The sequence below is a fragment of the Rhinoderma darwinii genome, chromosome 3, assembly GCF_050947455.1.
Source record: "Rhinoderma darwinii isolate aRhiDar2 chromosome 3, aRhiDar2.hap1, whole genome shotgun sequence".
NCBI lineage: Eukaryota > Metazoa > Chordata > Amphibia > Anura > Rhinodermatidae > Rhinoderma > Rhinoderma darwinii.
In genome coordinates, this window is record NC_134689.1 from 129,298,386 (window position 1) to 129,325,575 (window position 27,190).

At 42.6% G+C, this 27,190-nt stretch overlaps 1 protein-coding gene across 2 annotated transcripts in view; it reads left to right on the forward strand.

Moving 5' to 3' along the window:
• Positions 1-27,190, forward strand: part of APAF1 (apoptotic peptidase activating factor 1) — a 78,855-nt gene that overhangs the window by 43,147 nt on the left and 8,518 nt on the right. The window contains exons 19-24 of one of the 2 annotated variants that reach the window (XM_075856714.1): positions 2,062-2,187; positions 3,983-4,102; positions 10,746-10,871; positions 21,866-21,991; positions 22,958-23,077; positions 25,755-25,880. In XM_075856714.1, the coding sequence (XP_075712829.1) occupies positions 2,062-2,187; positions 3,983-4,102; positions 10,746-10,871; positions 21,866-21,991; positions 22,958-23,077; positions 25,755-25,880 (744 nt within the window). Of the gene's footprint in view, positions 1-2,061; positions 2,188-3,982; positions 4,103-10,745; positions 10,872-11,347; positions 11,572-21,865; positions 21,992-22,957; positions 23,078-25,754; positions 25,881-27,190 lie in introns of those variants that run through there. The other variant, XM_075856715.1, reaches the window with a different exon arrangement.

Below are 27,190 nucleotides of genomic sequence, written 5' to 3' on the forward strand. Positions count from 1 at the left end.
TTGGTTAACAGTAAAAGGGACCATGGGCTGCTTCACATTATATATGATTATGGACTAGGGTTGCACACTGCATCGAGATAGCGATATTATTTCGATGCTGTGCACCCTCAAACGGTTCAATACTGTTAAGTCCTGTATTTCGATACTAAGTTGTGCGGCCGCACAGCTTCGTATTGTAACAAATGAATGTACTTAGAGCGGGGCAGCGGCTGTGTAATATAGCCATTGCCCCGCTCCTGACTACAAGTGTGCGTGCGCGGTCAGCATGGGAAGATGCTCATTAGTGCAGCGACGGCTGCGTCACCTCATGCTGACCGCGCGTGCACACTTGTCTTACACAGCCCCAGCCTCGCTCTAACGGCGGTGATCAGAGAAAGTTCTGATCGCTGTCGCTATTCCCTTGAATACCGCGATCAAAGCTGACCGCATCGTAGAAGGGGGATGCCCCTTGCGTCGCGTTCTAGGGACATACCATATATGGGCAAACAGCCCAGGGTCCATTGAAGGACCCCAGGGCGGTCTGACCATATTTCCTGTTAGGGCATTCTTACGTGTGCTATCAGTATATATTACGTGTGCTATCAGTACACAGGCTAATGTACTGGCATATAGATATATGCCAGTACATTAAAGTTTAAAAAAATAAATAAAGTAATGTTAAATAATTTTAAAAAATAAATACTCACATTTTTTTACAATAAACATTAAAATAAGTCTCAATGCATAAAATATACACATTATTTTCCATTGCAACCTTAATAACCTGCACAACAAAGTTATAGGGTCATTTATGATGTTTACACTGTAAAGAAAATAAAATCAAAACGTCTTTTTTCACTTATTAATGTACGGCACGAGGTATTATGAATTTTGAGCCTTCATGTGCCTCACATAATTGGTAATTAACCCCATCATGTTCCTCACACATTAATCATATGTTGTCCATTATGACTGAGAAGCATGATGGGGTTAATTACTATTAATGTGAGACACATGGAGGTTCAAAATCTATCACACCTCGTGCCTCACATCAGAAAATGGAAGAACTTTTATTTTTTTATTTTTATTGTTGGCAAAGTATAGTTTTGGTATCAAGAATCTCAATAATACACAAAGTATTGGTATCGTAGTCCAAATTCTGGTATCGTGACAACCCTACTATGGATTGCTTTACAGTGTATAGTATTCGCTATGGGCTAATTCACATTATGAATAGAGATGAACTGTTTTTACACTGGGCTGCTATGGGCAGCTTTAAAGTATGTATGACTATCGGCTGCTTTATAGTTTATAAGATGTGCTTTGCCTTGCAGTAAATAGGACTATGAACTGATTTTCAGTGTGTATGAATGACTATGTACTGCTTCACAATGTATATGACTATGAGCATGCTTTGCAGTGTATAGCATTAAATATACTTTAAGTGCTCCTTATACATTCGTTTAAGAAATGTAAATTGTTCATTCTATCTAGATGTAGAGTATGACCAGGGACTGCCATGGTAGAGAGAATGCCATTCTATCTGCATTGCCCTTCTGACATCCTCACTTGGTGCATCTCCATCATGATCGTCTGATCCTACAAGTTTGCTATGCACAGGCTTGTAAGCAAACTATTAATAGTGTCCTAGCTATCTGTTCTCTGGAGCTTCTGCCAGTGCATCTGTTCTGTGCCCAGGGGCAGAAGGCTGGGAAGTCCCTGAATTTCACAGTACATTCTCTCATTATGGTTGTGTTGCTGTGCTCGGAGAACTGCATGGCAAATCCCGTAACATGTTTATGTGTATATTCTTATGTACTTTAATACAACCTAGCTATTGTAGTGAATAGTTCTTATTTATTTCACAACTATAGTGTAAAGTACATGTGATGCTAGTATGTAGAGAAGAAATAGGAAACACAATTGCATTGCGGATTCATGCCGCATTCAGCATCTTCAAGGTTCTAGTCACGGTACTTCATGGTAATATTTATCTAACCTCAGCAATATGCCACTTCTCATATCCTTAAATCTTATTATTCGAGTTCTATTACTTCAGTGTGTGTCAATTTGTCTTTCTAGCTGTGGGATATAGACTCCAGTACAAAAATAGCTGACTTCAATGCACATTTAAGTTGGGTCCACTGTGTCAAATTCTCTCCAGAAGGGTCTTCGTTCTTGACGTCTTCAGATGATCAGACAGTGAAGGTATGGTGAGGAAATGTTTTCCTTGAAATGGATATAATTTTATATCTCCCATGGTCAAGGAAAGAAGTAAACATTTTGCAATAGGTTTTCTTGATTGATGTCATTCTATAAAATAACATTCGATTTTCAAGTGACTTGCATGCAAACATAGTTTGTGCATGTCTAACTATAAAATGCGCAGGCTGCAGGGATTCATTTAGGACATTTCACTGTAACCGTCCGCTCAGGCAATCGCTAACACCGTGGTTGGCAAACAGGGTGATAATGCAATATCTTACACCATTACAAGGGTTAAACTCTAAAGATGAGAGTTTTCTCTGCTCCCAACCACTGCCATGGGGTGGCAGCTGTCAATCACACGCAAAGAAATGTGTTCAACCGTAGTAGATTCTTGCATTGTTTTCCAGTTTGTACTGATGTTAGGGCACTATAAAAGAAGCTGGTCTACAGAGCCTGTGCAGTATTATAGGTCTAGTTCTGTTTAGACGACTGCTTTTGGATTGAGCACATGGACTCTATTGATGGTATTCCCCATCCGGGAAACCCTCCATTATTCTGAGCGGTGAGACACTGCAAAAAGCGGCCTTCTCTCTGGAGGACTTTGCATGACCATGTATTAAGTGGTCATCGATTTTTTTTAAATGGGCGCTGAGTAATATATTTCCCTTGCATTGCAGTTTCCCATACAAGTTTTAGCAAAATTTCCTAGAACTACGTGCTCAAGAAATTAAACCTTGTAAAACTGCATGTATTTAAAACCGTTTTGCCATGGTTTGTTTTTTTGGATTGATTTTTACAACTGCACCCACATGTGTTACTGACTTAATTTGAAGTTTTTAGGGTAAGGACACACAGGGCGGATACGCTGCGTAAAAGTACACCGCGTATCCTGGAAGCCGCAGGGAATGCCGCCTGAAAAAAATGCTCAAAATTGTGGTGCCGTTTTTCTCCACTGCATGAATAACTGCTAGAAAAAAAAAGTTCATACTTCATCTTTTCTACCTGGTCATAGTGACGCATCCCTCTGCTCCGGGTTTCCCGGGATGATGCTGCAGTCCATGTTACCGCTGCAGCGAGTGATTGGCTGCATAAGTCACATGGGATGAACCGTCATCCCAGGAGGATGGGCTGTGTTTAGAACAGAGGATTGCGTCGCTATGACAACGGCCAGGCTATATGTATAAACCGCTTTATTTTTTTATGATTTGCGTTTTTTTTTTGTTGCGAAAACACTGCTTTTCCGCCCCAAGAATCACAACATTTAGCTCTTTATTGCAGGTTTTACCTCTCCATTGAATTCAATGGGGAGAACCCGCAATAGAAGAGCAGTGATTCCGCAGCATAAATTGACATGCTGCAGATTAAAATGCCTCATTGCAGGTCAATTTATGAACGGTTTCTCTACAAAAAATGTTCTGCTATGTGTGGGTGAGATTTGTTAAAATCTCATCCACTCTGCTGTTACTTTACTACGCTGCAGATTTTCCGACATGAAATCCGGTGCGGAAAATCTGCAGTGTACATGCTGCGTGTGTCCCTACACACTTTGTGTTAAATTTAGATTTTCAATGGATTGACAGGATTCAGAATGATATAGTCTACTATAGTGAGACTAATACAATGTGTCTTTGTTGAAAAGAATCCTATAGGGCCTTTATGCATTGATTAAGCTCCAAAATGAAACATACATTTCCATAAATTCTTCTGCTGGCAAGTAAGTGCCTTGCAATTAGGTCACAACTATAACATATACTCCATAATAAATGTCATTTTTTTTTTTATCTTTTAAAAATAGCTTTGGGAAACAAGCAAAGTGTGCAAGCCCTCAGGCACCATCCTAAAGCGTGAATTTGATGTGGCATTCAGTGAAGATGAAGTGACTGTTTTGGCACCTGACAAGGAAGATCGGTTACTGGTGAGTAGAATGTTAACAATATATAATATTTATTTTTTAGCTTCATTATTGTTTAAAGAAACGTTTGTAGACTTTCTAATATTATAATATAATATTTAGTGTATCAATTCCTTATCTTTTTTTAAGATATTTGCATGCATTGTCAGTGAATGGAAACATTTCTGTTTACATCCAGAGTCTGCAAAAAAAAAACAAAAAACACACAAACCTGATACCGCAGGCTCAGATGCACATCTTGTTTCGCGTATGAGTTCTCTTTTGTAAAAAGCCAAAAACCTGTGTGGGGTGAACATGATCAGGACAGGTTTCCAGTCTTTGAAGACAAACCAGAATGTTTTCCTTCTCCAGCAGCAAGCAGAGATCTTAAAATTGATGAGTAATTGAAATGCAAAGAGAGTTGAATAACCTTTCATTATGTAATAATTACGATTTACCTAAATAAAACGGGAAAATCCATTTAATTATAATAACTTCCTGTTTTGTTATGAGAAAAATAAATGTGCCCCCCCCCCCCCAGGATGCTTGTAATCATTTTAATGTGAGTAGACCAGGATTCATCTGTAAAATTATCTTAATCGGAGTGTCTCAAAAAATGTATTCCAATTATATTTGAGTATATTTACCATCTTCAACTTTTTAGAGCCAGAAAAAGTTTTTTAACAGTTGACAATGAAATTGAAAATCGCGGATAGGATAAGTGGCATTCAATAAAGCCGCTGCTTCTCGATAGGATCTTATTTTTTCTTCGCCATACACTCTCATCATCAATAAAGTGACCCTTTCCGTTTCGGTCAAATGCATTTTGTGATATGACAATAGAAATGTACAAAAATTAAAATTACTCTCCGAATTAGCGCTCTCTGAAATTCACAAGCGACTACCGAAATGTGTACACATGAAATCATGTTACAATCGTAGACCAGGTCCATTTTGTATTGCTGAGGCCGATAGTAATAATACGTAATTTAAAGTCACCTTGATGTGACATTCCCAAACTCACACACGCACACGTGCCCACACACATTTGCGATTTTACCCGTGCGGTACATTTTGGGTAATGCTAACACCGGCGGTCGCCGATAATGAAGATGATAACTTTAAAGTTAAGTATCCCAGCAGAAATATCCTATCTCAAAATCGATTGCGGCATTGTCTTCGTATTGAAAAGAGCTTTCAAATGACCCCCCCCCGTGCCATTTAAGAATTTGCTGCCCCACCCAGCTTTTTTTGGGGGGCGTTAACTGGTAGATTTTATGAACCCATTAAACCCCACCAAATTTCAACCCTCTATCTCCAGCCGTTCAAAAGTTATGAGGGTGTTCCAGAACTTTTGGGGTGCACTGTATATTTATTCTGTTCAGGTTCCGTTTCTGGTTTTGGCTTAAATACATGCTAAATCTGAACCGTGGGAACCCAGCCTTAGGGTATGTTCATACGGGCTAATTTCAGCCGTTTTTCGGGCCGTAAACATCCCAAAAAACGGCAGAAAAATAGGCCGCTGAACGCCTACAAACATCTGCCCATTGCTTTCAATGGAAAATAGGGTGTTCTGTTCCGACGGATTGTTATACGCCTCATTTTCAAAACATGGCGCATAAAAAGACGCCCCGTAAAAAGAAGTGCATGTCAATTCTTGAGCTGTTTTTTTTAAGCCGTTTTTCAATGACTTAATAGAAAAGCAGCTCCAAAAACGGGCGTAAAAAAAACGCTAGATGCTTAAAGAGTCGCCAGATTATAAGTGCCCTATCTCCTACATAATCTGCTCGCCGCTGTAATGTAGATAACAGTGGTTTTTATTTTGAAAAAACTTATCATTTTTGAGCAGGTTATGAGCAATTTTAGATTTATGCTAATTAATTTCTTAATAGACAACTGGGCGTGTTTTTACTTTTTACCAACTGGGTGTTGTACAGAGGAGGCTGACCAATCAGTGACTAATCAGTGTCTTCTCATTGTTCCAGCCCAGTTTCTTTCACTGCACAATCACAATGTAACAATGGGCTGGAACAATGAGAAGTGGGAAGAACTAGAGGGTCCACGCCCAAATTTAAATCCCCACCCACTTTTAAAGTTCCTTCAGTGAAACTTTTCAAGCTGCTAGGAATACGGTCTAAAGAAGCCAATTGATTTAGTGTTCGGCAAATATACATTTGCAAAGGTAAACACCCTTACTCTCCGATAATTCTGTCAGTTCATCTGAACTGACGGCACTGTTGAAATCGACTCCGTTGATAACTGGATGTGATCGGTGTTAGCTGGATCCTGTGTGTCCGTCCGTTCAGCTATGTATGTTTGCCGAATACTAAGGGTATGTTCACACGCCCTATCTACGGACGTACTTCAGGTGTTTTACGCCTGAAAATACGGCTCCAAAGCGTCGGCAAACATCTGCCCATTGAATTCAATGGGTCTTATTTTGTTCTGCGCAGACAGACTTTTTTTACACGCCGCTATCAAAAGACGGCGCGTAAAAAGACGGCCGCCTCAAAGAAGTGCATGTCACTTCTTGGGACGTAATTGGAGCCGTTTTTCATTGACTCCATTGAAAAACAGCTCTAATTACATCCGTAATGGACGCCGCGAAAAACCAGAGTACGAGCAATTACGTCTGAAATTCAGAAGCGGTTTTCGCCTGAAAACTGCTCCGTAATTTCAGACATATTTTCCGTTTGCGTGTGAACATACCCTAAGAGAGAGCGATACGGCTTCTATGTATACAAGATACATAGAAGCTGTTTCGTAAAAATATTTTTAATAAGTCAATTTGAAAGTAGTTTAAAAACACACAAAATATTGATTTATTAACCCCTTAATAACCGGGCCTGAAAAGGCCTTAATGACAACTGTATTTTTCTGTTATGCCTCTCTGGCTTTCAGCAGCCACAACTGTTTTTATGTAATAAAATATATTTTATGCATTTTTTTTAAATTAAGAAATTATTATAATTTTTTTTGTAACTTTTTTTTTTATTTTTTATTTTTTTAAATCTCATTAAGGGATAACTTTACTTACAACTTTATCTTTTACAACTTATAATGTATTAGAATACTCCTGTATGCTAATACATTATACTGTGTCACTTTGACACAGGCTGCTGTTAGGGCAGCACATAGTGCGCCCTAACGGCAGGCAAACTGAACAGACAGCCCTGGGGTCCTTCCTTCGTCCCCAGGGCTGACTGCAGAGGGATTCCCCAGTCTTTGATCACGTTTCCGATGACAAGATCAAAGTTGGCAGTCTCCTTTGATCATGCTGCAGTCACGCACAGCGGCGATCAAAAGGGGTAAACAGCTGGGATTGGAATGTTTTCTGACCCCAGCTGTGTTCAGGAGGCTGCTCTAAGATCAGGAGCTGTCCGTTACAGCTCCTGCTTAGAGGATGAGCGCTCACAGTAGTTCTCATCAGCCTCTTCTACAGTGTCGCCAAAAGACTTCGCTGTAGACGAAGCACCTGCACCGCCTGCCGTCAAAAGACGTTGGGCATTTATTAAGGAGCTAAAAAAACTTATTTTCAAAGGTGTGCATAGCCTTTAAAGTATTTTAATTTAAACTATAATACAGAAAAATTCCTTTAATATGGCTTTCAATCTTTCAATTAATCTTATAATCTGGCACTTGTTTCTAGTGAAAATTGAAATATGATTTGACATTTCACAAAAAAATGAGGCACACCCCATTGGTGAGAGGAATGGCAACACCCAGTTGTCAATTTATTAGGGTCAGTTCACACGGAGTTGTTTGACGCGGAAACCGCATCGGAAAAAACTTCCAAAAATGTCTCCCATTGATTTCAATATGAGGCGGAGGTGTGTTGTTTCCCGCGAGTGGAAGAACCGTCTCGCGGGAAAAAGAAGCGACATGCCCTATCTTCTGGGCGTTTAAGTCTCTAACCGCCCATTGACATCAATGGGAGGCAGAGAAAGCTTATTTAGCTGCGTTTTTGCCCGTGGCGCTCAATGGGCGCGAGCGAAAAACGCCTCAAAAAACACGGTGTGCAGGCAGATCAAAATCTGCCTCAAAATTCCAAACTGAATAAGACATGACATATTAAATATATTCCTACTATTGGATATTTTTATCATCCCAGTTGCCTTTTAATATTCCTCTGTATTTTATTACAAGTGTATCCTTTATTAAAAAAAAAGTAATAACAAAAAAAGGCAGCACTTTTTTTCATTTTTTTTTCTCTGCAAACTTATTTCAGCCGGACTTCACAGGGTCCTTGCTGCACGCTCTACATAAGCCTATAAAAATTTACACTTCATTACATGTACCGTATTTTTCGGACTATAAGACGCAGTTTTTAGCAAGAATGATTCTTGCTAAAAAGTCCCTGCGTCCTATAGTCGGCAGTCAGGGGACCCGGCATTGCCGGGCCCCCTGACCGCTCCTTTCTTAACCCGTGATGTGCCGACACATCATGAAGCGGGGATGGGGATGATGTATGGAGCGGGCTCACACGCTGAGCCCGCTCCATACACCGCAGGTGTCGGCTTCTGACACACTGCACTAACTGTAAGGAACAGTGATGGCGCTGGTCCTGGCCGTTTAGTTAAATGCCGCGGTCAATTGAGTTTTCCCATGAAGGACACTTATGACATAGCCACAGGATATTCCAAGAAAAGTAGTAGGACAACAGCACACGTCTCCAGATCTTCAAAGTGGTTTTATTGTCAAAACATCCACGGCAAACAGGCCTGTTGTCCTACTACTTTTCTTGGAATTTGCATTATGCCGGAGGGGGTTTGCCTGGCTTGACAGCGTGCACCGCACCAGACTCGGGACTTGTGCTGCTTCAAAATCTTTTTACTTTGCTTCATATCCACAGGATATGTCATAAATGTCAGATAGATGTGAGTCCCACCTCTGTGACCTGCATCTATCTCTAGAACGGGGCCCCCTAAACCCTGTTCTATCTTACCCGGCTCTACTGTCTTCCGGCCACTTTCTGCTTACATGGTCGAGTTACGGGAGCAGCGTAACTCGCTGAGCTACGCAGTTTCCGTAACTCCCATAGAACTGAATAGTAGTTATGGAAACGCTGCTACGCTGCTTCTGTAACTGCCATTCACTACTATTGGAGTTACGGAAACCGCTTAGCTCAGCGATTTACGCTGCTTCCGTAACTCATCCATACTCATACATGTGTATTGTACCAGCGATCTAATAAAATGTGTAAAAAAGAAAAAGGATTTTCAGGAGTGTGAAAAAAATTCAAACCTAAAAAATACAATACCTTTTCCCATTTTTCCCAAAGCAAAATGTACAAATAAAAAAATAAAAAATTGGTATTGCTGCATCCGTAAAAGTCCAAAACTATTACAATACAGCATTATTTGACTCACACAGTGAACGGTGTAAAAAAAAATAATACATTTATAACCCCAGAATCGTTGTCTTTAAAAAGAATTAAATAAAAAGTGATAAAAAATCGTATGTACCAAAAAAAAATGGTGCTAATAAAAACTACAGCTCGTCCCGTAAAAAATAAGCCCTCACACTGCTCAAATGATGGAAAAATATAAGTTATGGCTTTCAGAATGTGGTGAAACTGAACAAATTTATTTTTTCTTTGTAAAAGAAGTAAAATATGAAATTTTTTCCTATTTTCTGTTTTCTAAAACATGGGTGCGTCTTATAGTCGGGTGCGTCTTATAGTCCGAAAAATACGGTAACTTGCACTCAATACATTGTGTAGTGTGTAAAACCAGCAAGTTATAATGAATTGGAATAGGGGTAAGTAGATATAAGGACAAAACTATTAGTAATTCATACCTTGGCTACGGCAGATCCTCATTTTGAAGAAGCAGTCCGTTATTCAGTCAGTGATAGACATGTTGCAAGACATGATTTAACCCTACTATAAATGATTATGAATATTAGAAGTCACCCGGGATTTCTGTAACCAGTATAAAAGCACTCATTGTGGCCTCGTGCTTTTTTTTTTTATAGTTCATGAACGCCTCAGGGAATTCTAGTAAATATTAGAAACTGAAAACTACAGTAAGCTGTTGAGGAAATAGTATAGTTGTCTCTGGCTCATATTGCTTATTTAGCAGTAATATTCGATCAAGTGGAAGGCATAGAATTCTCTCCAAAACAGGAATACTTCTTAAATTCTTAGTAGCGGGGCGAGCAATACATTTAATCTGGCCAGAAGAAGAAAGATTATATATGCAGATAAATATACATGCTGATGAATTTCTGAGTGAATGCCTTAATAGTATGTCCCCTACACTTATAATTGTCGAGTCACATAATTTCAGTTAGACACCTACCCATTGTCTAGCGCTTATTGTTACCACCCATATAAAAGGTTCACGGAGACTCTCTTTGCCTGCCGTAATCCGGTTAATCTTGAAGCATTGGCGCCATAAATTTAGACATCTTGTATAAGAGTAATTTAACACGAACAACATACCAATCGGATATATCATAAGCATCAAATCGGTTGTTGCTCTGGCAGCTAAAACCCCCCTCTAATCCCTAGAATGATGAGGTCCTCCTCCCTACATACAGTAGAGAGGTTGCAGCGCACGCACACTCTCCAATGTTATCAATCAATTTAGAGGACGTGACCTGAATCCACAAACTTCTTACATATTCTAACCATTGTTTTGTCATTTTATCTTCATCTTGTCAGTTAATTAATGGAAAGACTGGGGATCTCGTCTGTCAGAGCAGCAGACAGGACTTTTCATTGACATGCTGCTGCCTGCACCCTGATCAACACTTAGCGGCTGTTGGTGGGGAAGATGGAAGTGTTCAGGTAGGTCTCATATCTATTTTCAGGTGGCGTAAGCTTCATACATCCATTGTGTATGAAGATCTGCTCTATATATGATAGTGGCATCATTTGTATTTAGCATTTTTGTTTTGACTGAAGATAAAACTAAAGGAGCTGCAATGCTCGGCTATTTTTGGAAGACACTAGGTGGGTCCATTGACTATATTGGGCCGACCTGATGTCGGGTAAAGCTGAGCATGGTCATTGAGACATGAATGTATGAGCATCGCAGGCCCTTTGTCTTAGCTATTGCTGTGCCGTACATGTAAGTGTCTAAAAACTCTATTTTAAAAGACCGGAAATGTGACGTTATATATAGTACCCAATCAGATTTGGCATGATTTTGATGACTGGTGTAAAAAGCTTTGTTTTACTGTGTACTGTTTTTAGAAATGTCCTCCAGTTCTTTTTGCTGTTTTTTTTTCTTTTATCACTTTTTTAACATTATGTTTTTACAGCGTTATGAATGCAGTTTTAGCTATAAAGATGAGCAATGAAAGGAGTGTCATTTGTAAAAATGTTCTGTCAACATTTATAAGCATGCGCTGACTCATCCATATAACAGCTTCACATCTTTTACTAACAAATGATTAACATACACTGTATAAAATGTAACCACAGCGGGTAGAAAGACTATACAAGGTACGTGTACAGTCTGCTAGTAGTGGACAGCATAAACTTATTGAGCCATATGAAGACTTTGTTATGCACCTTTGGACAGAAAATATATATTTATTTTTTTTACTAAATCAAAGTTTTTAAGTGATTTCAAACAACTTTTAAATTGACTTTAATTCATTTTTTTTTATTTTTTTTAAGCTACATCTATGTATACATAAAAGCTGTATCGTTCCGTCAAAGCCGATTCCGTCAGGTCAGCTGAACTGACAGCTCTCTGACACGCAGGATCCAGCTAATAACGATCACATCTAAGTTTACAGATACATGTAGGACTAGCTTTCAGCCGAGCTGTCAGTCTAGCTGAGCTCACGGAGTCGGCTTTGCCGGATTGAAACCGCTTAAATGTATACAGGATAAAAAGAAGCTGTATGTTAAAAAGTAAAAAAAATATGTAATTAAAGTCAATTCAAAATCAAAAGTTGTTTGAAATCACATTGATTTATAGAAAAAGAATGTTTGTTTCAAAGGTGTACATAGCCTTTAACTTTAATGTAAGAAATAATCTTATGGCTGTCACTGTTCAACACCTCCACTTACCACATTTGTTCTTCTACATGAAACCAGTGGCATACCTACCAGAGAGGCAGACCACGTGACTGCCATGGGGCCTGTGATGAGAGGGGACCTGACTCTGAACTGCTTCCTCTGCTTTTTGTCACACCGGCATACTGTTTTCCGTGTAGCCACCACTAGTGAAGCTTACTGCATACAGATTTATACGGTTCCCATTAAAGGAAAACTAGACATACAAAATGCACAAAAAAAATAAAAATACCAACAATAGCTCTCGGGATATGTTCCCACGTGCCGGATATGCTGTAGAATATTTGACCAGACATTCCACAGAATTTACAGTAGCAGCAAAGTGGATAAGATTTTATAAAATCTCATCCATACGCTGCTGAAAAATTTGCACCAAATACATGCATAAATTGACCTGCGCTGCAGATTTTAAATCCGCAGCATGTCAATTAATGTTGCAGAGATGCTGCGCATTTGTTGCAGAATTTGCCCATTGAGTTTAATGGGAAAGTCAAATTCCACAACAAATGCCAATAGTGGCGGAATTTGCTGCGATTACTCTGCGCATTTGCAGCAAATTAAAAAAAAATAAACAATTCCTATACTAACCTCTCCTGGCGCTGCTATAACAACACGTCTCTGCTCTTCCGTCTGCTCTGTACAGCCAGCCTCCTGTGATGATGTCTCTTTACATGTGACCCCTGCAGCCAATCACAGGCTGCAGCAGTCACATAATGAAACGTCATCACAGGGGGCCGGCTGTACAAAAAGCAGCCGGGAGAGCAGGGACGTGTTGCTATGGCAGCGCAATGATAGGAAAGTATAGGATTTTTTTTGGGGGGGGGGGGGTTGGCTGTTTTCCTCAGCAGACAATCCGGCAGAATAACTGGCCCAAATTAATGCACCATTTGGTGTGAATAAGCGGCGGGATTTACCTGCGTGTTCTGGAGCCTGTGGGAATATACTCTAAATACCCTATTTTCTTTGATCATATGTTTTCTCATATTGCAATTAATGCTAAGAAATATATAACAAATATTCTCATCTATGTGTCTCATGGAATCAGCCATTTCCTCCTCCTTTTCCTTACAATCCTGTGTCTGGCTGTAAGATAACTGGCTGCAGCAGGAGCCTCCCCCTTATCCCTATTTGCAGTAGCAGACACCAATCATTAAGCCCTGCGCCCTAAGCCATTTGCCAGAAAAAAAATAAAAGACATCAGCAGGAAATGAACCCCTGTGTTCTCTAAGAGTCTTTCAGAAATGCTGCAATGTGCAGGATTTTCTGCATCTTCCTGAAACAAACAAACAAACAAACCAACCGTGTAAGCAGGTTTATCTCCTGTTTACTTACATAATTCATTTTTATGTTTAGGTTCCTATACTGGCTGAATATATGCATATGAAGTTAGGTCCCTCTAGTGGTGGCTACACAATTTCAGCATTATATACTTTGATTTGTTGTATTTCAATTTTACTATAGCTGTGTCTTAAGTGACCGTTTCCTCTATTATGAATGGAAACCGTAAGAGGTGGCACTTCTGGCTCCCAGGATTCATATGTACTTTCATGTGAAAGTTCATACATCAGTGTAGGCATGTCTTCCCCTTGTGTACCCAAGAAGGCACAGACATGTGACTATGGGAGAAAAATACACAAGATTTACAGACATGGAGTAGAGCAGGGAAGTCGTCTGTACATACTTGTATGTACTTCTATAACTGGGTGACCAGAACAGTTCTTGTAAGTTTCTAAAATGGCTGACTATGGTTGGAAATTTCTATCCTAAGTCACAATAAGACACACTGTTTCTCCGACCAGTTAAGTACTGTGCAAAATACGATGAGACAGAATTATTGAGAGGCATACAACACTGATGTATAAAAGTCTATTTTAGCCTATGTACAGGAACCTTTCTATTGTCCAGCAAATATTCCCTATGTGTTGCTCATATTTCTGTACTTGTAAATGATCGCTCCAAGCTTAGATACCTATACCAGTATATAGTGATAACTGGCCATTACAAGCTATTTTCAGTATAAGCCTAGTACTTGTTCGGTTATAAAGCTTGTGTAATTGTGTGCACGCTTATTGGTGACACCACTTCAGAGCCATGCTGGCGGAAAGGTCTGCTGCTGCCTACTGCTCCTGTGTTCGGAGTTCATCCCAATTAGAAGACAAAGACTTTCTAGAACTGTACAAAATCAATTCTGCTGGAATAAATTCTCTCTGCCAGGCAGGTGTCACAGTGTCACACAGCTTCATTTTATTCCTAAACATCTGGTAAAATTTAAATAATGTCAGTGGAATGGAAACTGGAGACAGGACAATAGGCACCCGCATTGAAAATAAATGCTCTTTTTCTTGCAGTGGTTTTTAATTCCCTTTAAAGCCCTGGTTTTATAACTCCGCACGGGGGCATTTCTCCTGCCATAATCTTCTATTTTCAATAACCAATTTGTTCTTTCTGCTTGAATAAAAGAATGTGTATTTAAAGGATAAAGTTACTGAAATAGGTGCAGAGCTATTTCTAGGAAACATGAAAACAAGGTAAATGAACATGAATGTCACGTTCATATTAAGATTACATTTTGCTTCTTAAGCCCTACCTCTACTTAACCCCCAGTTACCATATTATTTCACAAAGTGCTGTTACACTGACTACCATATATATATATATATATAATAAGAAAATTGTCAGCACTCCAAAAAAGAAGTGAAAAAAAGCTTGGACTTTCTTAACCCGTGTGCAACGTTACAGTCCTTGTGTCTAGGACCTTTCTTAAGCTTGAGTGCTTCTGGACACTAGGACTGAAACGTTGTACGTGGGCTAATAAAGTCCAATTTTTAATTTTTTTTTGAGTGCTGCCTATTTTGTAACAATTGTATATCTAAGGCATGCAGGCTACAAGTCGTGGGCTCTGCTCCACCATTGACTATTAATATTTGGTGCTGCTCTGATTTCCATTAATATATAAATATATTTATATATATATTACAGTTAAGTCACATATTATGACCACCTCCTACTTTGTATGTCGGCATCACGTAGCCCATGAAGCAAGTGAATTGAAGTGTCGTGGGCTGGCTTGGTGGGTATATAAGATGTGCGATAGGCTGTCTGATCCCACATCACTCTTTGTTGCTGTCAATAAAAGGGGAAATTTATCAGAGTTGCTGTTATGGCAGGAAGGAGGGGAAAAGTGAGCCCTAATCTACCCACCGCCCTGTCCCTGCCTACTTGCAACGACCCGCCCTAGGCGACGGGGTACAACTTGGCGGCGGTCCCTACGCTGACTAAGTGCAAGGGAATACAAACAGGGAACAAGCAAGGGAAGGGGCAGTAGCCCACGGAACACCGTGAGGAAACCAGAGTGGTGAACGAGCCAGTCAGGAACAGGATGTCACGAAGTATACGAACGCAGAGCAAGGAGCAGGAAGCAAGCCGGGGGCAGAGCGAAGCAGGATAAGCGGAAGCTGTAGCAAGGCTGAAGCAAGGCAGAAGCAGGCTGGAGCAAGGCTGTAGCAAGGCCAGGAAACCAGGAAGAATCACAAGCAATGAGGAAGAGAAAACGGCAGGTATAAATGGACAGGGGGCGGAGCTAACTCCGACTGACCAGGCCGCGATAGGCTCTCCCACTCCTGAGCCTGCCACCCTGATTGGTGGGAGCCGGAGTCAGTCTAAGAGGTCCGGCCTCAGGTGTCGATTGATTAATCCTGGGAGTATCCACAGACGTAGTGCCTGGCAGATCCTTTACAGTAACCCCCCTTTTATGAGGGGCCACCGGACCCTTACTAAGAGGACCTGGTTTAGTGGGGAAGAGAAGGTGGAACCTCCTGACCAATACCCCAGCGTGAACATCTCGAGCAGGTACCCAAGTCCTCTCCTCCGGCCCGTATCCTCTCCAATGGACCAGGTACTGGAGGGAGCCCTGGATCATCCTACTGTCCACAATCTTGGCCACCTCGAATTCCACCCCCTCAGGGGTGAGAACGGGAACAGGAGGTTTCCTCGAGGGGGACCAGGACGGGGAGCAGCGTTTAAGGAGGGAGGCATGAAAGACGTCGTCTATGCGAAAGGATGGGGGCAGCTCCAGACGGAAGGATACAGGGTTGAGGACTTCAATGACCTTATAAGGCCCAATAAAACGGGGAGCAAACTTCCTGGACGGGACCTTAAGGCGCAAGTTCCTAGACGACAACCACACCAGATCCCCGACGACAAACCGGGGGTTAGCAGAACGTCTTCTATCGGCCTGAATCTTTTGTACGCTCTGGGACGCCTCTAGGTTCTTCTGAACCTGGGCCCAGACTGTGCACAGTTCCCGATGAACGTCCTCTACCTCAGGATTATTGGAACTACCAGGAGAAACGGAGGAGAACCGTGGATTAAACCCGAAATTACAGAAAAGCGGGGAGACCCCTGACGAGTTACTGACCCGGTTATTCAGGGAAAATTCGGCGAGGGGAATGAATGAGACCCAATCAAATTGACAGTCAGAGATGAAACACCTTAAATATTGTTGCAGGGATTGATTAGTCCTCTCCGTTTGGCCATTAGTTTCGGGATGGAAGGCGGAGGAGAAGGACAGATCAATCTCCAACTTTTTACAAAAGGCTCTCCAAAATAAAGAAACAAATTGTACCCCTCTGTCAGAAACGATATTGACTGGGACCCCATGGAGACGCAGAATGTGTTTAACAAACAAAGAAGCTAACGTCTTGGGGTTAGGTAGTTTCTTAAGGGGCACAAAGTGGCACATCTTGCTGAAGCGGTCTACTACCACCCACACCACCGACTTGCCTTGAGATGGAGGCAAATCGGTGATAAAATCCATGGAGATATGGGTCCAAGGTCTCTGGGGAATGGGCAAAGAACGTAGTGAGCCCGCAGGTCGGGACCTAGGGGTCTTGGACCTAGCACAAACCTCACAAGCGGCGACGTAAGCCCTAACGTCCTTCGGCAACCCAGGCCACCAATAGTTTCTGGTAATGAGGTGTTTGGTACCCAAGATGCCAGGATGACCAGATAGTTCGGAGTCATGGTTTTCCCTAAGTACCCTTAGCCGGTATTGTAGGGGGACAAACAGCTTGTCCCCAGGGAGGTTCCCGGGAGCTGAACCTTGATCAGCCGCAATGTCAGAGACTAAATCAGAATCAGTGGCAGAAACTATTATACCAGGGGGTAAAATACAAGCAGGATCCTTCTCCGAAGGAGGATTGGCCATGAAACTACGTGACAGTGCATCAGCCTTAATATTTTTGGACCCAGCCCTATAGGTAACCAAGAAGTTAAATCTGGTAAAAAATAGCGCCCATCGAGCTTGTCTCGGATTAAGCCTCCGGGCAGATTCTAGGAAAACCAGATTCTTGTGGTCAGTAAGGACCGTTACTTGGTGTCTGGCCCCCTCCAGGAAGGGACGCCACTCTTCAAAAGCCCATTTAATGGCTAAAAGTTTGCGGTTGCCAATATCATAGTTACTCTCCGTGGGCGAAAACTTCCTAGAGAAGTAAGCACAGGGGCGGAGATGGGTGAGGGACCTGGGACAAGACGGCCCCCACTCCCACCTCGGACGCGTCAACCTCCACGATAAATGGCTCCCTTTGGTTGGGCTGAACCAGCACAGGGGCCGAGATAAAGCATTTCTTGAGGGTCTCAAAAGCCTGGACGGCCTCAGGAGGCCAGTGGAGGACATCAGCACCCTTGCGAGTGAGGTCCGTAAGAGGCTTAGCGACGACCGAGAAGTTGGCAATAAATCTCCTGTAATAGTTAGCGAACCCCAAAAAACACTGTAGCGCCTTCAGGGAGGCAGGTTGGACCCATTCCGCCACAGCCTGAACCTTGGCAGGGTCCATGCGGAATTCATGAGGAGTGAGGATTTGACCCAAAAATGGTATCTCCTGTACCCCAAACACACATTTTTCGGTTTTTACAAACAGATTATTTTCCTGGAGGACCTGGAGCACCTTCCTGACATGCTCCACGTGGGAGGACCAGTCCTTGGAAAACACCAGTATGTCATCAAGGTACACTACAAGAAAATTTCCCAGGTAATCTCTCAGAATTTCATTAATAAAATTCTGGAAGACAGCAGGGGCATTACACAACCCAAAGGGCATGACCAGGTATTCGAAATGACCTTCGGGCGTGTTGAACGCAGTCTTCCACTCATCCCCCTCTTTGATGCGGATAAGGTTATACGCCCCCCGTAGATCAAACTTAGAGAACCATTGGGCCCCCTGAACCTGATTAAAAAGATCCGGAATCAAAGGAAGGGGATACTGGTTCCTTACTGTGACCTTATTCAAGTTACGATAGTCAATGCACGGCCTAAGACCACCATCCTTCTTCCCCACGAAGAAGAAGCCAGCACCTACAGGAGAAGTCGAGGGGCGAATGAAACCCTTGGCCAGGCATTCTTGGATATATTCCCTCATGGCTTCACGTTCAGGACATGAAAGATTAAATATCCTACCCTTAGGAAGCTTAGCACCTGGTACCAAATTGATGGCGCAATCGTAATCTCTATGAGGGGGCAACACCTCGGAGGCCTCCTTAGAGAAAACATCAGCGAAGTCCTGAACAAACTCAGGTAGCGTGTTTACCTCCTCACGGGGAGAAATAGAGTTAACCGAAAGACATGACGTCAGGCATTCACTACCCCATTTGGTGAGATCCCCAGTATTCCAATCAAACGTGGGATTATGCAACTGCAACCAGGGAAGACCTAATACCAGATCGGACGATAATCCCTGCATCAAGAGTACAGAGCACTGCTCCAAATGCATGGAGCCAACAAGGAGTTCAAAAACAGGAGTATGCTGAGTAAAATAACCATTAGCAAGAGGAGTGGAGTCGATACCCACTACCGGGACAGGTTTAGGCAAATCAATAAAAGGCATTTTTAGAGACATAGCAAATTCCACAGACATGATATTAGCAGATGAGCCTGAATCCACGAAGGCACTGCCGGTGGCAGACCGACCAGCAAACGAGACCTGAAAGGGAAGCAAAATGTTATTGCGTTTCATATTAACGGGAAATACCTGTGCGCCCAAGTGACCTCCCCGATGATCACTTAGGCGCGGAAGTTTTCCGGCTGCTTATTCTTGCGCCTGGGACAGGTGTTCAGTTGAATCTTGTCATCCCCACAATAGAAGCAGAGACCATTCTTCCTGCGGAACTCTCTACGTTGTCGAGGGGACACGGAGGCCCCGAGTTGCATAGGTACCTCCGAGTCTTCCGTGGAAGAGCGAGGAGACGGGACCTCGGGGGGAATCGCAGGGAAGTCAGAGGGGAAAACACTGAAACGTTCAAGCTGTCGTTCCCTGAGACGTCGGTCAAGTCGTACTGCTAAGGCCATAACCTGGTCTAGGGAGTCAGAAGAGGGGTAGCTAACAAGCAGATCCTTCAGGGCGTTAGATAAGCCTAACCTAAACTGGCACCTTAGGGCAGGGTCATTCCACCGAGAAGCTACGCACCACTTTCTAAAGTCAGAACAGTATTCCTCAACAGGTCTCCTACCCTGACGTAAGGTCACCAGCTGACTCTCGGCTAAGGCAGTCCTGTCAGTCTCGTCGTAAATGAGTCCGAGGGCAGAGAAAAAACGATCAACGGAGGAAAGTTCAGGGGCGTCAGGAGCCAAGGAGAAGGCCCACTCTTGGGGCCCTTCCTGGAGTCGGGATATAATGATTCCCACCCGCTGGTTCTCGGAACCTGAGGAGTGAGGTTTTAGACGGAAGTAAAGTCTGCAACTCTCCCGAAAGGAGAGAAGTCTTACGGTCCCCTGAGAACCGGTCAGGTAACTTGAGGTCAGGTTCTAGAGGTGAGGCGAGGGGTACTACTACGGCAGCGTCAGGCTGGTTGACCCTCTGAGCCAGGGCCTGGACCTGTAGGGAGAGGCCCTGCATCTGCTGGGTCAGGGTCTCAAGGGGGTCCATGATAGAATAGAAGAAAGGGTAGACTAGGTATAGGCTTGTGATTATGTTATGGCAGGAAGGAGGGGAAAAGTGAGCCCTAATCTACCCACCGCCCTGTCCCTGCCTACTTGCAACGACCCGCCCTAGGCGACGGGGTACAACTTGGCGGCGGTCCCTACGCTGACTAAGTGCAAGGGAATACAAACCGGGAACAAGCAAGGGAAGGGGCAGTAGCCCACGGAACACCGTGAGGAAACCAGAGTGGTGAACGAGCCAGTCAGGAACAGGATGTCACGAAGTATACGAACGCAGAGCAAGGAGCAGGAAGCAAGCCGGGGGCAGAGCGAAGCAGGATAAGCGGAAGCTGTAGCAAGGCTGAAGCAAGGCAGAAGCAGGCTGGAGCAAGGCTGTAGCAAGGCCAGGAAACCAGGAAGAATCACAAGCAATGAGGAAGAGAAAACGGCAGGTATAAATGGACAGGGGGCGGAGCTAACTCCGACTGACCAGGCCGCGATAGGCTCTCCCACTCCTGAGCCTGCCACCCTGATTGGTGGGAGCCGGAGTCAGTCTAAGAGGTCCGGCCCCAGGTGTCGATTGATTAATCCTGGGAGTATCCACAGACGTAGTGCCTGGCAGATCCTTTACAGTTGCAATAAGGGTTAATAGGATTATTGGCTTTCAGGCCAAGGGTGGCGGTATTTCTCAAACTGTGGTGAATGTGTATCATGAGTGGACAAATGACACGTTTGGGAATAACCGATGTGGAAACTGCGGAGCCATTAATGTGAGGTAAACGTCAGCTACCAAGGTGCGCGAGAGCTGAACAACCCACTACAGTGGAGCAGCTCACTGTGAAAATTAACCAGGGGGCTACCGGGGGTGTGTCTAAAACAACATTTCAGCGAACCCTACTGCGTATAGGGCTCCGAAACAGACGGATGGTCACTGGTCCTATGCTAACAAAGGTGCATCGGAAAAAAAAGGCTTCAATTTGCACAGCAGTATCGGAATTGGACCACCGATTATTGGCAAAGGGTTGCTTTCTCCGAACGGATGGACTTTGATGTTTCTCAACTGACACGCCAGACACCCTTCAACCATTGCTGGAAGAACACAAGCTGGTGGCAGCAGCGTTATGGTCTGGGGAATTTTTTCATGCCATTTATCTGGGCCCACTGATCCATGTGGAAGGCACTCTGAACCGATTTCGGTATGAATCCATCGTTGCGGATTATGTCCACCCATACATGCTGTTTGTCTTCCCTGGGGCAGGTGGAATCTTCTAGAAAGCTAATGCGATATGTCACGTGGCTAGAAATGTCCGTCAGTGGTTGGAAGAGCACAACCAAGACTTCCAAGTACTTCCCTGGCCCCCTAATTCGCCAGACTTTAACCCAATTGAGCATCTGTGGGACCACCTCGATCGTCTTGGTGGATTTATGGATCCTTGCCCACGCACCCTCCAGCAAATGTGGGATGCAGTGCAGTCAGCATGGCTCCAGATACCTGAGACAACCTACCAGCACCTTAATGAGTCACTCCCAGCCCATCTAGCTGCTGTCCGTGCTGCACACGGCGGTTACTCTGCATATTAGCTGGTGGTCATAATAATGTGACTCGACTGTGTGTAGGATATAATTATTCACTTTACTTGTCACTGGTTTTGATGTCGTTGATCGGTGTGTATATATCTATTTAATGGTACAAGTCAAGTAAACTTCTCATATCCAGCACTAGGTAATATTCCTTTACTGGAACAAATATTTGGGTTCTTTTCCTGCCTGAACACCTATTTTTTTTTTTTTTTTTTAGAAAGTTTAAAAAGACAGGTTTACACTTCCTATTTTGGTACAGGTTTTCGATTTGGTCACTGGCAAGTTTCTGAAGCACTTAAAGGGTCACAGTGAAACCGTCCAGCATTGCCAGTTCACCCCTGACGGGAAACTGCTTGTATCAAGCTCTGATGACACCACAATCCGGGTGAGCGCTTTACTCCTGTTTACACCCAGGCTTTTATATTATAGTGTATATTCCATGGATGGTTTATTATACCTTTATCCTGCTCCCTGGGGGAACAGACATCCCATTTCAAATGGCCGGATTATTGCATGGTCTCTCTGTGCAGTAGCACTACATCATTACAGATGTCTACATGTTTCATTCCCTATAGTGTTAGAAAATCATGATCACAAGATCATTATATTTTTTTGTTCAGTTCACTCGCCACATGTAAAACTGCATGCAAAGTATAATTTTATCTCCGAGGAGAGCATTTGTAGCTTTTAAAAAGGGTTCTTCCCTGATAAACAAGTTCAGAGTCTCTCCTTTTCCTGATAATGTCATGCACTGTTGGTTTGTAGTTACAAGGAAACATATGAATTATTAAATAGACACAAGCTGCCATGTGATATATTGATGAACCTTTCCTATAAATGTGCTTTCTCTGAATATAATATACTGCACCTATGCTGGTGTATTTTTTTAGTGTAATATGAAATAATCGTGAAATAAAATTATACATTTCATATTAAAACCCTGTATTACAAAATCACAGTGACTTAGTGTGGAATATGTTGATACTATATAAATACTGGGTAAGGCCCCATGCACACGACTGTAATTCACGGATCCGTAATTGCGTATCAAAATACTTATCTATTCATTTCTATGGCCCACGGACACCTCGTATATTTACGGGACGGTGTCCGGGCCGTAGAAAGGATCCGCAAAAAAAAGGACGTCCTATTTTTTTAATTTACGGACCGTGCTCCTATACTTTATAATGGGAGCACGGCCTGCAAATTCAGGTGACGGTCCATGCCCGTAATTGCGGACCGTGGTTACGGCCATGTGCAGGGGGCCTAATACAGAGTAATAAATAATATGTGCTAAGCAGACTTTGTATTGTATAAATGATAATGAGAATAATATTGCACTCCATATCAGGTCTGGGACTGGATGTCTGGAATTAGTTTTTCACTAGAAGGGCACAAAGAAGCTGTAAGGTGTTTCAGAGTTCTTCACAATTTAAAGCTCCTGTCCTGGTCATTTGATGGGACTGTAAAGGTAAGACCATGCTTATTTCATAAATGAATAGGAAAATAAATATGCAGAATTATTTCCTGGCTTTAATTCTCCTTGCCTTTCTTATGTCAAATATCTCTTATTATATTGAATATGAGTTCAAGTGTGGAGGGTTAAGTGTTTTATTTGAGCTTTAGTATATCATACTGTAAAACTTCCTTCACATTGTCATTATGTTGCTTTATCAAACCATAATGGAATGAAGAACATTGCTTTTTTTTAATATAAATGTTCACTCGTGGCAAAGAATCTGGGTGGTATTGGAAGTATATACTGTATTGATATAGAAATTGCAGTAGATGAAAACAATTCCAATTACAATGTTCTTTCAATACAGTTGTATGCAGTGACCGATAATAGGGAGGGCATACGTTATAATTGCCCAGAGGACTCCTCCACGTAGTGGTCTCCATAACCCAGTATCTTTCTGTAGTTCCTTTCCTTCTCAGCAGCAAGACATGGGAGTAAGAAAAGAGTTAGGCCTCATGCACACGACCGTATTTTTCCCACCCGTAAATACTGACGTAAATACGGGTCCGGTGTCACACGTATTCGACCCGTTTTGCACCAGTATTTACGGACCCGTGCCCGTAAATATGGGTCCGGTGTCACCCGTATTCCACCCGTATTTACGGGCACGTTTTTGGAAGCAAAATAGCACTTCACTAATCGGCAGCCCTTCTCTCTATCAGTGCAGGATAGAGAGAAGGGACAGCCCTTTCTGTAATAAAAGTTAAAGAAATTCATACTTACCCGGCCGTTGTCTTGGTGACGCGTCCCTCTCTTCACATCCAGCCCGACCTCCCTGGATGACGCGGCAGTCCATGTGACCGCTGCAGCCTGTGATTGACCTTTGAGTGGCTGCAGCGGTCAGATGGGCTGAAACGTCATCCAGGGATGTCGGGCCGGATGTCGAGAGGGACGCGTCACCAAGGCAATGGCCGGGAGACCGGACTGGAGGAAGCAGGAAGTTCTCGGTAAGTATGAACGTCTTTTATTTTATTTTTTTACAGGTTGCTCTATATTCTGATCGGAATTCACTGTCCAGGGTGCTGAAAGAGTTACTGCCGATCAGTTAACTCTTTCAGCACCCTGGACAGTGACTATTTACTGACGTCGCCTAGCAATGCTGCCGTAATGACGGGTGCACACATGTAGCCACCCGTCATTACGGGAGCTCCATAGACTTCTATGGGCTGTCAGTGCCGTTATTACGGCCTGAAATAGGACATGTTCTATCTTGTTCAACGGCACGGGCACCTTCCAGTAAGAAAACGGGAAGGTACCCGTGGCCAATAGAAGTCTGAGCCCGTTATTACGGGTCGTAATTATGACCCGAAAATAGCGGGAGTTTTTACGGTCGTGTGCATGAGGCCTTAAAGGTTACCTCCAGCAGTAAAACATTTTAATATGTGGCAGAAGAGGAGATTATAGAGCTCCTATGAATATTTACTATAAACTACAAGAAGTTTGGTGGTTGAGTATCAATGTTTATTGCCTTAGGCAGAAGCGGATAAGCGGATGCAAGATATATCTGTCAATATTTTTTTGGTAAAAAAAAAGAAAGAATCGGGCATGTTAAAAATCTAACATGTCGAACTATGTTTAACTTACAGGGAACCTGTCACGTTGAAAATGCAGTCCAATCTGTGTGCAGCATGCTATAGAACAGAAGGCGTTGAGCAGATTGATACATAGTTTTGTAGCAAAAGATTTAGCATAACTTGTAATTTATTGTTCTAAACCACTACTTATTCTGAGCTTAGGAGTCCAGTGGGTGGTCCTTAGGCACTGATTGACTTATCTCTGTATTCACACTCCTACTGGGAAGTCTGTCAATCACTGAGTAGGACCGCCCACTGGACTCCTAAACCCAGACTGAGCAGAGGTTTAAATTAATAAATTACAAGTTATACTGAACCTGTTTTCACAAAAATATATATCAATCTGCTCATCTCTTCTTGCTCTACAACGCACTGCCCGCAGATTTGACTGCATTTTCAACGTGACCGGTTCCTTTTAATAGAAGTCCCACTGTCCACTAATATCTGCTATCATATACAGAAGATTTTTGTCAGATTTACATCAACATAATCTGTTCGGAAACCTCTAATGGTTATATCCATCATCAGTTATCCACACATTATATGATACTGCTAAGTGGACATGGGGCTACCCACCAAATTTTTTTTGCCCAGGGGCCTCCACCAATCTTGATCCTGCTCTGTTTATATGGGATTTTCAGTAAAGTTTTCCACGAACATACCAGAATCTGTGACTATGTGCCTCCTAATCACCTGCTCACAAAAGTGCATTTTTAGAGCATTGCTGGCAGTAGGAAAGTCTCACATTTCAGGACAACTCCTGTCCAGATCACCCGCTTGGAACCCCCCACTTTGTGCCAGAAAGGAGAGCCACTCTGTTAGAGCCTCTCCCTCTCTGGTGGACCCAGCACATTCATGCATGACCTGGTCGGCCATTCATTTGAATTTTGTGGGCATTCCAGGGTGGGGATTAATATGTCCCATAAATGAGGATTCAAATGTTAGGAGGTATTGAATTATATCAGCTGGTGACATGTGCTGCCTTGCTCCTTTTTAAGATTTAGTTTTATGTTAGGTGAGTTTATATATATCTATACAGTTATTGTATGTTTTAGGTATGGGACCTTCATAATGGATGCAAAGAAGACGAATTTCAATGTCACAGTGGTGCTGTTCTGTCTTGTGATGTTTCATCTGACTCACTGAAATTTTCATCTACTTCAGCTGATAAGAGTGCCAAGGTACAGTATAAAGTATAGACTGAGCGTGTGTTCAGTGCTGAGGATTAGGATATACTGTACTATAGGCTGGTATCAAGCAGCCGCTGGAGGGCAGCATGTAAGGTATGTTCACACATATTGTAATTTCGACAAAAAAAAACAGACACATGTTTTGAGGAAATCTGTCCTATCAGCATGAAGCTGCTTCAAGCAGTATGACAGACTGAGACTGGAGGGAAGGGAGATCACTCAAAACAGACATATCTTGGGCTGTGGACCACGTTCTGGTGGCACATGAAAGAAGATTCTAATCTTTCATATGACACCAGGATCGCAGCTGTGACACAACCAGAGATATCGCCAGTTGAATACACATTTGGGAATGGAAGCTGTATACTATATGATCACGCTGTGTTGCTGGGCTGGGAAGAGGAGAATTGTAGGGTGCTGATTAGACAGTCATACAGAAAACATTACACCGCCCAGAGTGAAAAGAAAGAGTTACCTACTATTTGGCTATTAGAGCCACATTTACATATTTAGAAAAATGCTCATAACTTTGCAAATAAACCTTTTTTTAAAGAAAAAAAAAACATCACACTGTAGTTATCAGAATCATAGCACCTAATAGATTAGTTAGGAGATAGGGAATTAATAAACTAGTGACAGATCCTCTTTAAGCCCTTAAAGGGGTTGTCTCATAACACACATTTATGGCATTGCCAAAGAATATGCCTTAAATAGATGCGGTTCCCACCTCTGGTACCTGCACCTATCTCCCGAACAGCAGTCCCCCGACCTGTCTAATGAGGCAGCCACTGCATCCTTGCAGAGAATCAGTGCAGATCAGGATGAGATTCTGGAAACCGCAAAGCTCACGAACAGTCGGAAGTCCCATAAAAAGTGAATAGGAGTTATGGAAACAGCGTAACACAGTGAGCTCGGCTGTTTCATTAATTCCATCCTGCTCTGCACTGATTCTCCGCCTCGATACGGCAATTATGGCATAGCCTTTGGATATGCCATAATTATCTGTCATGATACAGAGCAGCCTATTCTGGGCCTGCACGATGCATAAAAATGTTTTTCATTGCCGGGTTCCAAGAAGAGACAATTTTTATTTTACTGTAGAGATAGCTGTATTTTGTTTTTTTACGGGACGTGTTATATATTATATTTTTCTATGATACTATTTAGAGTACATATAACATAATCGTTAACATTTTTTAGAACATTTTTGGGGGGGGCAGTTAAATGGAAAAAAAAACAAAAACAACTTTGGATATATTTTTTTCTACATTGCACCCTGTACGTCATAAATAATATTTAAA